At 31.4% G+C, this 14,383-nt stretch overlaps 1 protein-coding gene across 2 annotated transcripts in view; it reads right to left on the bottom strand.

The window, feature by feature from the left end:
- Positions 1-13,289, bottom strand: part of LOC127093352 (putative lipid-binding protein AIR1) — a 65,735-nt gene extending 52,446 nt beyond the window's left edge. The window contains exon 1 of one of the 2 annotated variants that reach the window (XM_051032265.1): positions 12,919-13,289. In XM_051032265.1, coding sequence (XP_050888222.1) covers positions 12,919-13,198 — 280 coding nt within the window. In that variant the 5' untranslated portion in view covers positions 13,199-13,289. Of the gene's footprint in view, positions 1-12,756 lie in introns of both variants that reach the window. The other variant, XM_051032264.1, reaches the window with a different exon arrangement.
- Between the last annotated feature and the right edge of the window lie 1,094 nt (positions 13,290-14,383).

Here is a 14,383-nt window from a genome sequence, read left to right as displayed (position 1 = left end):
TTCATTCTGCTTAAAATTAACGATATCATATTTTTTCATGAGAAAAACAAAAGAAGGAAAATACTCATTAAGAAAATTTGTTTTCATTTCTTCCCAAGTAGTAATACTTCCAGTAGGACGCGAATAAAACCTTTCTTCGGCATATTCAGCCAAGGTGAACAGAAACATTCTCAAGTTTTTGGCTTCTTTAGTGTCCACATCTATCTTATTCAGTATGCCCATCTATCTTCATTAATCTTTCCTGTAAAAGGTCTATTCTCAAGGTGTCAGATAGTAGTGGGTGTAACTGAAAATTTTCCATATTTGTCAGTTGGTTAGCTATAGTCAGACGACCACCTGGGGCATTTTATCTACCATAATCCCAAAGAAGTCTTTCTTCAGTTGCTTCAACCATAATCAGTTCCTCTACTTCTCTGTCTGGATCTATATGTGATTGGACCAAGTCGTCTACCTCTTGCCCTACCAACCTTGCTTGTCGAGCTTTCCTAAGTCGAGCGTGCAATATTCTTTCTGGTTATATGTCTAAAGGAAAATCAGCCGAGGGCTTTCCTCGTATACAAATATCAGACAGGTATTACTAACAACAAAATAATAGCTCTAAAAATAAAAATAAAATGAATAATAAAAATAACTGAAATTAAAATTTTTAGTTGCAGAGCAACAAAATTTTAACAAAAATAAAACTATGAACTCTATAATCTTTGGCAGTTCCCGACAACGGAGCCAAAAACTTGATCGATAAATTACCAAGTATATTGATCTTCCAATATAGTAATAATGAGAAATCTCAAGTATCGATCTCAATGACTGATTGAAGATACAGAGTTCATGTTTTAATTTAGTTAAGCAAAAGACTCGTGTGTTTTGAATTGATGTTTTTGGTAAAGAAAATTAAACTGACAAATAAAAGTAAACATAACAGTTGAAATGATGAAAATAATAAGAGTAGATATGCTAGGGAAGGTGTCTGATAGGATTTGTTAACAATTCTAACCTAGCCTTGTAACAACTTAGTTCACAATATTGATTAGCGGTTCTTAAGGGTGTTTACTCTTAAGTCATTAGTGAGTAAACATTTAAACATTCAAATTAACTCATATGTCCATAGTGAATTATAGATGAATTTAAGAATTACTTTATCAAGAATAATCCAGTTTCTATAAGGTATCCCTAGTTCTAGGTGATATATACTACAAAATACTTTTAATTGAACATTAACAATGGCGGTCCAGCCTAAATATTAACCATAAATCAAACTCAATTTTTATGAAAGAAAAAACATTAAGAATAAATTGAGTAAATCAAATATAATGGAAATTGTAGTTATTACAAGATTCAAATGGAAATCATCACAAATTCAAATCAGGGACAACTCCCTAGCATTGGAGGGTTTAACTACTATTAACAATAAAGAAAAACATGACAGAAAGTGTAGACGTTACATATTAATGGAATAAAAGAGGTCTTCAATCACAAAAGTTCATGAAAATCCTGATCCAACACGAATTCTTCAGTGTTCCAGCCTTCAAAACGTGCTTTTTGTACTAAAAAATCGTCTAATCCTTAAAAATTTACCTTTTTTTTGCTAAATAGATAAATTCTGGGCTTTTTCAGATTTGGACCGTTCCATATGTGTATGGTCTCCACTTATACGCATATGGGTTGTTTTTGCACCGTCTCATACGCGTATGGCCCATGGTAGGGTGTATGGCCCAACTAGAGCCATACACGTAAGACTCTGGTTGGGCAGATGGGGGTTTGGTTGACTTACCTCATACGCGTATAGGTATGCACATACGCGTATGGACAGAAACATGATTTTTGCATCCCTCTTGGTGTTACGTGTATACTGAGTGGCGATACGCGTATTGATCGGAAAAATAACAAGTGTACTATTTTCGCCGATGTAGTGATAAGAGGGAAGTTTCCCAAAGATCGATCTCGAGGATTGCGCAACAATATAAACGTAAACAGTCACTCAATTGAACAAAAGCTATAGTTATGGTTTTGAAGAATTCACTGTAAGGAAAAATATAACAAATAAATATTTTCACAAGTTAATATGATATGCCAAGGAAGGTGTGTAAACATCTCCTGTAATGACCCTTTGAGTGTATATCTCCTTAGTACTGAATATTATTTCAATTACCGGATCTTAAGATTATTTCCCCCTAAGTCCTCAGAGGAAAACCTTTGGTATTCAATCTAACCTCTAAGTCTTAGGTGACTATGATGAAACCAAGCATTTTAAATTAACAAGATTAATCTGGTGACCATAGGGTATCTCTAGTCTTAGGTGATCTCTACTATGGTTTCACTGTATGAAAACCTTAACCATTACAGTCCTGCTAATCGTTAACCATACATCAATCTTAATTTTTGCCAAAAAGAAAGCATTACGCAAATCATACAGTGAAATTGAAATTAAATAACATATATTAAGAGAAATCAAACATCAGAGTCATTACATGATCAATTCAGGGACACCCCCCTGGCGTTTGGGGGTTTAGCCTATCATATTATTCAAATCAGATACAAAGTAAAATTGAGACATTACAAAAAGGTCGGAATTTCGTTGATCTTCAATCGCGTCCGCTCTTGAAGGATCCCCTTTCTTCGCTTCTTGTCACTTCTTCAATCTTGATCGTTTCCAATTATCTATCGTCTCCAAAGTCCCTTTTTCCCAATTCAAATCCACTGTAAATAGTTCCTGATGACAAATTTCCTTGCGTAAAAGTCCAAAATATCCTCCGGGATAAGCCATGCCAAAAATAGTAAAAATTTGGAAATTCAAGTGCCCAAGCCAACACTGGCCGTGTCAGGCAACACGCCTGACCGTGTTGGCCTCTGGGCACAATTATGCTGTGACACGCCCTTCAGGGAGGCTGACACGGGCGACCGTGTCAGCTCCCTATTTTCCATTTCCCAACCTTCTCTCCTGACACGACCAGTGTTGGCCAACACGGGTGGCCGTGTCAGGGCTACTGTAGGTCCATTTTTCTTCTTCTGTCGGGCCCGGAATGCCTGTCTTGCATGTCTATCCCTCCGGTGCACTTGTTTATACCTGAAATCAAAAGAACTACCACAAAAGGACATAAAATGGAGTATGATGATGCATATAATATGTGCTCCATAAATAGAGACAACAATATCAAACATATAAATAACACAACAAAACAATAAAATAAGTGACTAATGTGTTACCGATTCTTTACAAAGGTGCCGAATGAGTGTCAAAAAACAAGGAGAATTGGCGACTGATCATGTATGCGCAGGAAATGTGTAATTTTCTCCTTTTTCCTCCTGGTCATGCATTGTCGTTCGGTTTCTTATCTGACCCAACTTCTCTTTACTCATCGGTCGTGTAAACACATGAAACACTTCCCCAAACGCATAAAATAGCTCAAAATCATTAAAATCTTAGCAGATCAAGTTATTGTAAAAATCTACCTAAATAAGCTTAAACTACTGCCCGAACTCACAACAATTTATCTACTATAATAGTGTTTGTTTGAAAAACCGTTCAATAGTTTCTATTACTTTAATTTTGGTTTACCAGAAGAGTTATTGTTTGAGGAATGTTTGAAATGAAAAGTAGTAGAAAACAAAATTAAATTTTCGGTACTTCAACAGTGAGAAAACTCTTTTGGTTAAGACTTCATTGACCTATTAACCTTATGGTTCATTTTGGTCTTTTAACATAAAAATGATCTATATTGATCTCTTAACTCTTCAAAATATAACATATTAGTTATTTTCGTCTAATTAACGACATATTTAGCGATTATTTTTTGAATTTTTTTGTCTCTAATTAGACGAAAATGATTAACATATTATATTTTGAAGAATTAAAATACTAATATAAATCTTTTTAAAATTATGGGACCAAAACTAGAAAAAAATATTAAGTTTAATTAATATAAAACTTAAGTTTTTTTTAAAAGAAAGAAGAAAAGAAAAGTAGTAGCAGAATTATAAAAAGGATAAGGAATTACATACATATACATATTCATATTGAGAAACCGTTTTCTTTGACAAATACATATATGACAGACGTATTTTTGTACATATTTGATAGATGTTATGATTGGGATATTTTGCAAGTAGTTTCCAGCCAATTCTGTTCAAATTAAAAAATATAAACTGAGGTATAATGTTTGTCTTGTTTCATGCCAAATACTAGGTTGTTGAGATGAATTATTGAAAGCAAATTAGGCGATTTCGTTAGTAACACATTTGTGCAATTTTTGAGTCGGCAAGGCTCAAATTTTAGTGGCTATGGTAAGGTCAAATTGTGCCAGAATCCTTTAGAAGTTGACAGATCTAAGAGTCAATGTAAATATGATTTTGATTATTAAAACAAAATCTGCCGTAATTAAGATTGCATAAGTCAGCAAGTTTATCTAGAATAGTGTTATAAATAATTTAAATATAATCCTGTTAACAAGTGCCTTATCAATATTGTTAAGGATTCCATAAAAAGAAAATTTGTTTTGAAATATAAATCTAATACTTGATGAAGTAATTAATATATAAACTTTTCTATGATTGTTGCCCTTTTTTATTTCTTAAACAAATTCTAGAGCACTTGTTAGCTCTTTTTATAAATTAATATGGATGTTCATAAATTATAAGTAGAAGAGGATTACAATATACATCTCCTATAAACATAAACATGATTCATGTAGCAGTGTAAAAGAAATAGTTTGAAGAGTAAAATATAAATATTATATTCTTTATTCTTTTTCTCGTCTCTATTTCTTATTTTTCTCTTTTTTCCTTCTCTTTTTTCTCATTTTTGAAACTGAGTTTCCCTTTCGCTACTGTCCTTGATCATTTTAGACAACTATATCATTATATATTGTTACTTATAAAGCACTGGCATAGACATACACCGCATGCATGGATAACAGTGTGACATAATAATGTCTGACATGTAAACTTATCTGACATGTAAACTTATTAGATGTTCCCAGGTAAAAAAACTCTAAATGAGAAATTTCTAGCGATCAATTTCATATAGTCGTGATTAGCTAATTAGTTTTTATTTATTCATTAATGAGAAATTTCTAGCGATCAATTATGAGAGATTTAGAAGTTTGAACAATTTTTTTGATGAATTATTTATTTTATGAACAATTATGATTTATAGAGATATGATTCATAATTATTTTATTTTATGACCGTTTTTATGTAACACATCATACTTTGGAATTGTTTTTAATCGAGATATTATTTGTGGTGATTATAAAAGTCAAATTTAAAGTAATTTTTTAAAATAAATAGTTTTTTTACATAAAATAGTTTTATAACTAGTGAAAATAAAAAAGTTAGTTAAAAGAAAATAAAATTATTTTTGATATAAAATTGATTTTTTAAAAATATAGTTTTAAAAACTATTCTTTTTATAAAATTGGTTTTGAAATTGATTTTTTTAAGAAAATAAAAAATTGGTTTCAAAGAAATTGATTTAAAACTGTTTTTTTTAAAACTATTTTAAAAAAAAACCGGTTTAAAACCGAACCGATCCACTTATAAACCGGTTTTTAAAAAATAAATTGGTTTTATGAAAATAGTTTCAAGAACCAAACTGAACCATATATATGGTTCAATTTGGTTTGGTTTATGATCCATGCATACCCCTAGTTGGAGGTGTTGATATGCACCCACATGCCACATCATCCAAATTTGTTGACTTTTTCTACATTTATTTTAGCTTCAATCATGTCGAGGTTATATTTTTTTTTACTTTTATGAATTGACTTTAGCGTCAGCTGGACCAATGCTACACGTATTTGTTGACTTTTGTGAATTGACTTTAGCATCAACCCAACCCATGCTACACTTATTTGTTGTATTTATTTGATTGAGTTTAGCGTCAACCAAATTTCTGCTACATGTATTTGTTGATTTATATAAATTGACTTTAGCGTTGGACTCTGTTAGTGTTTGCTTAGACTTGGCTTAGCCGCTAGTTAGCCAGAGTTGCTTTTTAGTCGACGCTACACCATAGTTTCAGAGGTTTTATCCAAGGCCCGACAGTGACACTAAAGTCGACGTTAAAGTCAATTTGCACCGATTTATAGCTTTAGCATACAATAATGGCCGACATTAATAGTCGCTTTTCTAGTAGTCACTACTACAAATAATACATTTTACGATTAAAATTTCACTTCACCCAACAAAAAACTTATGTGTAAAATATTTTTATTTAATTTTTTAAAATATCATATATTCTCTCGATTTAGCTAGAAATTGATCGGTAAAATATTTAGAGGACACATTTGAATCTCAAGCAGCTACATTTTAGCATTTTTTATTTTTTTTATTTTTTTTTATTTTTTTTATTTTTTTTATGATATATTACCTCAGTTTTGCTTAAAACTAAGGGATAAAGTATTTAGATGACACGTCTTTGAATCCCAGCAACTATATTTTATCACCTTTTAAATTTTTTAAAATTTTGTTTATGATTTATTACCTCGGTTTTTCTTAAAATCAAGGAGTAAAGTATTTAGAAAACACGTCTTTGAATTCCAGCAACTATATTTTATCACCTTTTAATATTTTTAAAATTTTTTATGACCGATTATCTCAGTTTTTCTGAAAACTTAGGGGTAAAGTAGAGTATTTTTTTATTTTTTTATTTATGGTCAAAACATTGTCAAATCATCAATCCACTTAAAACATTAGTGATCTGCGTGAAACTCTCACTAGCAAATCAAAACGTGAATGTCACAACTATTCATCTTGGATACAAAGTGTTGGAATTTAAACTTAACATATTAAAAACAATGATAACGAAAGTAAGAGCAAGAAAATATTTCATGGTTAGTTTCTTAATGTAATCTTTTCTCTAATAATTCTTGTTAAGAATGTTTAATGTTAGTTAGGAACAGTGGCGGAGCCAGATAAAAAAATTTGGGATGACCGCTAACGTAAAATAAAGATTATAAATAAAATATAAATAGTATTTTAAATAAAACATTAAAGTTAAAATAAATACAAAGTTAATTACTAAAAATTTAAATTACATGACTTAAAACTACCTTAAAGTAATGTTTTACGCGTTCTGAGTGACTTGAAATCGTCAATAATTGACTCCGAACTAATGCTTGCACTAATCTCCCTTTCAATATATATTGTCATGAAAGTTTCAATGACTCAAGAAAGTTACCTTGATTTCTTGATTTGCTACTTTCGTCGTGACCCCTAAAAGCACAACTTTGTAGTGTTAACCAACGAACAATGTCAATTGAAGTCTTAAATCGTAACCGATTATTCATTCTTTGACTTGAACTTTGCACTTGAATAACATTTCTAATATGACCATCTTGATTCAACAAGTCTTGACAAGCTTTCATTGCATTGTTGTGTGGTGAGCAAGGATCCTTCCATATGTGTTTAAGAAAGGAACAATGTTTTCCATTCCTAACTTTCTTCCAATTTCTAAAATCCATAGAAATAAAGACAAGTGATCCGGAATGTCCACTTAGCTTTTTGCTAAAAAGGTAACATGGTAAGCAATATGCGGCATCTTCAGATGGTGAATATTCTAACCATGATGGAAATATGCTAAACCAAGTATGTTGAAACCTTCTCAGATGATCCTCGTTATCTGACAAAGGATAGTTTTCTAAATGAATTTGATATGGACCCCATTTTAGATAAGCTCTTCGTATTGCATCCACTTGATTTGGTGGATATTTCCAAATCGGAGGACGTTTTCCAGGATCGCATTCCAAAGAATTTTCAAAACCATGATGCTCTTCAATTATTGGATTCTCAAGAACTGTTTCAGATTCGGATGTCGGGATTATAATTTATTCATCTCTCTCTTCTCTTTCAATTTCACATGCTTTCCTTTTAAAAAAAGAATCAATTTTCCTATTATTCATCTTTACTCTTCCTATAATATCATATCAGATCCAAAAATCAATTTAGAGAACATAAAAATTAAAAGAGAAAAAAATTAATAAGCTTAATTAATCAACTTTAATCTGTTTTCAAATACCGGTAACTTCACTATTAGAAATTAGCAGCAACAATGATTAAATAAACCTTATTACAGTGTATAACTATATTTGTAAATTACAGTGTTATGAATTAGCTTAATAAACCTCATATAGATTATTTTAAAACATCAAGAAAGAAGAACCCTAAAAATCTCAAAAACACAAATCAAGCAATCACTTTAATTTGTTACTTTTTATAAAAGAAGAATGAATAAAGTTTTTTACCTGTTAGATGCCGATCACTTTAATCTGTTCCGATTCCGGTGCCGCCGTGCCGGTAGCAAACTCATATGAGAAAGAAAGGAAAGGTATGAGTTTTTTTACCTTATCTGTATTTTAACCTAACTTTTAATGAAAAAGAAAAAATAAAAATTAATTCTAATTTAAAATAAGGATGCTTTAGTAATTTAATATATATGAATTAAAAGAAATAAAAAGTTGAGGGGTGGCCGTGGCCTTCCCACGTCCCCCCTCAGTTCCGCCACTAGTTAGGAAAACATGAATGTAACTTATTAATGTTAGTTGTAGTCGTATCAAGTAAAATGTTTAATATTGTTGTTGTTAAAATTTAGTATTTAACGATTCTACTGATTTTGTTTATTTGTTGTTGTTGTTATTTAATATTTAAAGATTCCATGGATTTTGTTGTTGTTGTTATTGTTGTTTTTGTTGTTGTGATTTAATGTTTAAGGATTCTATTGATTTTGTTTTTGTTGGTGGTGGTGGTGTTGTTCGTGATGATGATGAATAAGATTTAAAATTTGTCAACAAATTTGATGCTTTGCAGATTAAAACAAAAAAAAAGAGGTCAAAAATAAAATTTTGTAAACATGACTTTACTCCTCGGTTATTGTTAAAAATCGAGGTAAGGAGTAGCACAGTTTTGAAAATCCAAAAAATGTAGATGCGGGGGATCGAATTCATGACCTGTGCCACTTTTTTGTTCAGTTATTCAAAAATCGAGGAAAATGAAATTCTGGTATCAGATATGAGATGTCGAAGGTAATGTCACGACACTAATATCTGAACAATACAAACAGGATAAAAGATAAAGAACAGTAATGCAAGAGACACAAGCAATTTTTAACCCAGTTCGGTGCAAACTCACCTACGTCTGGGGGCTACCAAGCCAGGAAGGAAATCCACTAAACAGAATTAGTTCAAAGACTCTCAGTAAACAACTTCAAGTTACAGTCTTTTCACCTAATCTTTACCCGTGTGACTTCTACCTAAGAACTCTTAGATATGAGATCCTACTCACTCCCCCTCAATCACAGTAGTGATATAAAACAAGAATTATAATGAAAAGAAGACACTCTTCAAAGACACATACTTGATCTTGCTTAAAAGCTTCAATCAAGTAAACACACACTCATGCTTCAAAGCTTAGAGTGGACAAATTACAACTCAAAAATCAGACCAATTCAATCATCTATGGATGAATTGAATGGCTTACAATTCACACGACCACACAAGACTAAAACCCTTATTCTCTCTCAATAGTTCGTTCGTTATTTCTTGTGTATCAAATCAGGTTTTCCATATCCTTTTTATAAACGCAATTGGCTGGGTTTGGACATCATAAAACCCTAAAACTATTTTCCATTCATATCTTCTCATGACAGTTGATTATATCTCTTTGTAAAATAAGTCAATCTAGTTGTAATTACAGATTGATAGCGTGTTCAATCATCTCATCAATCATACACAAATTAGCATTAAAAACGCAATCACATAATACATAACATTCAGACTGAATGTTCTGTATACAAATGTCATGACATCGGGTCTGACATCTCAGTAAAATCCTGCATAATCACATTTTAAACATCCTGCAGGTACATGTTATCTTATGTCAAGACAACACATGTGACAATTTGTGAACACTCTAGATTTTACCAAAATTGCTGGCAACACATAGAACTAACAGAGAAAAATGGCAGGTTTTCCTGACGCCCTTCGTTACCTCTCCTGTGTAACTGAGGTTATATCCCCTTCACGTCCAAGATGAAATATGGTTATTTATAGTAGTGAGTGTAGAACAACGTTAGTCGACCTTTCATCCTTCCATCGGTATCAACTTTGACCTACCTTAGGCATGTCTCTAAAAGCTTACTCTCTCACACTTGTATTTATCAATAACAAACTAATACGAAATTGCAAGATCTCATACAAACGACAGACCAAGTTTCTATTTATAGATTTCTAATCTTCCTACCGTTCGTTGATCGAGTAGTGGCTCACTCATCAAATTTTCTTTTTTAAACCGCTTTTGAATTGCCATTAATTCATTAACTGATTCATGGTTTGCCTATAAAAACTTCCCTATTTTGGATGAGGTTACTCTATCTTTAGTTATCTAATCAAGCAATGGATCGCCCATCAAATTTGTTGCAGAACTTGACCTTTCATACTCTTCAATTTAACGATCGTTGATCATTTCGCATGACGTTCCAATAATCATTCCTATTATATTAAATAATGATAATTAAGGATCATTTAAAAACTAAAGTACAATATTTATATGGGTAAATTAGGGTTTTATGATTAGTTTGTTTTCAAGTAATTAAATATGCGTGTGAAATCAATCGTGATATTCAAGTCAATTACACACATATCACTTAGTGGTGAAAGTTGGATGTCATATTGTATCACAGGTTAAACAATTTTAATAATTTGGGTCCAAGTATTTGAATGGAGGAGGGTCTTAAGTGTTTTTTAAAGGAAAATATCATTAAATTAAATGGAAAATTTTATCGAACAACTGTAAGACCAATGATATTATATATGAGAAAATATTAGGTGGTGAAGAACCAACACAAATAAAATGTGTGTAGAGAGTTTGGATGTTACATTGGATGTGTGATATCATTAGACAAGACAAGATTAATAATGAAAATATTTGAGAGTGTTCGAGATAACACATATAGTAAAAAAATCATAGAATCTAGGCTTGGATGATTTGAGTATGATGAGAGAAGACTTGTGGATAATGTTGTAAGGAAACTAGATTAAGTGGAAAGTAGTCCAAACAATTAGAGGTAGAGAAAGAATTATAAAAACTATAAGAGAGAAATTACAAGTACAATTATGTTGCAGCGTGATTTAAAATCACGCGTAAGATCGTAAGAGGAATCATATTAGTCAATTTCGCCCATGTTGTTATGCTATTTTCATCAAAAAAATAAAATTTCAAAACTCCAAAACTCAATTTTTTTAGTGTAATGATAAATCTTAATTTTAAGTGTCTCTTAGCTACGTTTTTATAGAAACTCCCAAACAAAATTCCCATCCCAACGTCCAAAATGTGTGTGACAATAATCATATTGACCGTGTTAGAAAATTCGGTAAAATTAAATGGATCCAGGACTGAATCGTGATTGAGAATCACTTTCCTTAAAAGTATTTCAGAATGTGTCCACGGCAAAGCAGTTCGTCCTCCTTGCGTTTCTTGCGCTCCTTCTTGAGTTCTTCCGAATCATTTTCTGTTGGTTCAGGTATTGGTTGTAGGTCGGGATCAAGAACATATTGAACCTTCAGGGCAGTCAATAGGAATGTCATCTTGTCTTGCCATCTTGTGTAATTTGTTCCATCAAATCGATCTAACTTGACAAGATCCTGGTTCATCACTTTGATGCTTGAAACAGCAGCGTCTGAAGCCATTATGTTACTAATACTTTTAAGATTGTTAGAAAATTCGGTAAAATTAAATGGATCCAGGACTGAATCGTGATTGAGAATCACTTTCCTTAAAAGTATTTCAAGCACTCTTTTATTATGTCTTAGAGTTGGAAAATGCAAGAACACTCAGGATAATGTCAGCCTTATTTCGAGTCTGCACAAGACAAGTGAAGAACCCGAAATGCAAGGAAGGTTTTCTGGAATTTGGAAGAGAAATTCGTTTTTAGTTCTTGTGTTATTTTTCTGAATAGAATCATATATTTATAGGAGATATGGATGTTGTTTCAAAAGTTTGCAACCTTTGATGAAACAACACCATTTCACCATAAAACACAATGTTTCATATATGACACTATTTCATGAAAAGATATGAGAATTGAATTCAAAATTCAAACAAAACAATAACTAAAAATGCTATTTAACTCTTTTGTCATTTTGGAACTAATATTGCAAAACAATTTCCAACAGACCGCAATCGCAACATCTGCATTGTAATCTGAAATACTAACCATTCTTTTAAAAATAAAAGAGAGCTAAGATGCTGCATGTCACTGCTATTTTTGTGAATGAAGGATTATACCATGCTCTGGTCCAATTCTCACAAGTCCAAAATCCAATAAACACGTAAAACTTACCATAAACCATTCAATGGACAAATTAATCAAAATTCTCCATATATATTAAAATTAAAAAAAACAAAGTTGGTAAATAAGGCAAACATGCTTACCCCATTATTGAAATGACATACAATACATTTGGATTGATGATAATTTAGCAGAATCACGATGTTACCGTAATTTTGTTAAAATAATAGTGGTTCCAGTTATTAACATAAACAATAACTAAAATAAAAACAACCGTGAAAATAGTAGTAGCATGAGTACTTGTTTGACTTCAACTTATAACGTGAAAGTCTATGAGCATTGGAAACCAGAGGGAACTGACTTTTGACAAGCACTAAGTAAGAGACTGAGTGTGACAGGAACATTCAAGTTGATACCAACAACATTAGCCTTAATAGCAGTACAAAGACAAATTGCTGCATCCAAATCAGCCAAACCTTGAATCAATGCACAACACTTGCTTGAAGCAGGACTTCCAACAACAACATTAACAAGTCCAAGAAGATTAGCACAAACACCTAGCTTTAAAGTGTCATTAGGACATTTTTGTGACGTTGAAGGAGTAGGAGGACTAGCCGTAGGTGTAGTTGTTGAAGGAGGTGGAGTACTAGTGGTAGGTGTTGTTGATGGGGTAGGAGGAGGAGGACTGGCCTTAGGTGTTGTTGATGGGGTAGGAGGAGGATGTGTTGTTGATGGAGTATGAGGAGGAGTGGCCTTAGGTGTTGTTGAAGGTGGTGGAGGACAAGGCGAGGAATTTTTGGAAGGTGGTGGAGGACTAGGCTTAGGTTTTGGATTGCATGATTCACAAGCATGTGAAAATATGGAACAAGAAAGAAGAGAAAGCAATATAGTGAGTGCACTAAGTTTGTTGAAAGCCATTGTTAAGAAATAAACACTAATGTTTTGTATGTTTAGATGTTGAACTATGGATGAGAAGGAAAGGGGAGAATTGGATTATATTTATAGGGATAAATAATAAAGGTTTGATATCTTAGTGGCTATTAAAGAAAAGGAATTTCTAATATCTATAGTTAGTAGTATCTAGCAACTTAGATATTATTTCAATTACGCTTTCTTTTTTTTCAATGGAGTTAATATGTTTTTTTACCAGACATCTAGAATGATTCTTTACTAAAACGCTTTATTCAACAAGCGATGCAATAGGATAGTTTGTGACATTGTTTTTACAAACAAGTGCTTTAATTGGGTAGTTTGTGAAATATTGAATACGAAAGAAGGGTGATTCATATTACCCTATCATTTAAGATTTTGAATAGAGACATGGTGTTCTAATTTTTTAAAATTCTTTGATCATTTAATTTCTTTTCTTTTGAAGTTTCATTAAATTTTCGAACAAGTGACATTAGATGTAGGTTTGTTAACCGACTCTTTGTTTTGAAAGTGTCCTAATATAAAACTCTTTTGTTTGAGTACTAACGAGCTATCCTAATTTGGATGTTCCCTATATTTTATGTCTCTCTTATAATCCAACAAAAAATACCGTAATTTATACAAACTATCTAGACGGATGAAAGACATCTAGGTGTGTAACACAAAACATATGTTATTAAAATGTGTGCTTTGATTATTTATATTTGTCATGTTTATGTTTAAATTTAAATTTAAATGATTTATATTTAAGTGTTTATTTTAAAATAAAATATAAAGAACGTGAGTTGAAATTATTTATCCTTTAGGTTTGGAAGTTTAGAAGAGAATAGAAGGAAGGATTTAAAAAAGAAAATAATTGTGTGGAAGGAATAGAAGAATTTGAGTAGAAAGAGTATTGAATAATTTATTTTTATTAATAATACAAAATACTCCTAATGTATAGGTTTTAAGGTCTAGATAAAATTTTCAAATATAATTTATATTATTATAATATTTTAAAAATTAATAATATATGAATGATAAATATTTATTTATCCTTTTATACAAAAATACTATTTCAAAAAATGTTTATGAGTTCTCTACATTTAAAAAAAATGAAATGTCTTGTATGTATAAACTTACATAAAAGGTCTAATATTCGTCATATATTTAGAATTTTATACATTAAATTAT

This window comes from Lathyrus oleraceus, chromosome 6, assembly GCF_024323335.1.
Source record: "Lathyrus oleraceus cultivar Zhongwan6 chromosome 6, CAAS_Psat_ZW6_1.0, whole genome shotgun sequence".
NCBI lineage: Eukaryota > Viridiplantae > Streptophyta > Magnoliopsida > Fabales > Fabaceae > Lathyrus > Lathyrus oleraceus.
This window is presented reverse-complemented; position numbering and strand designations above follow the sequence as displayed.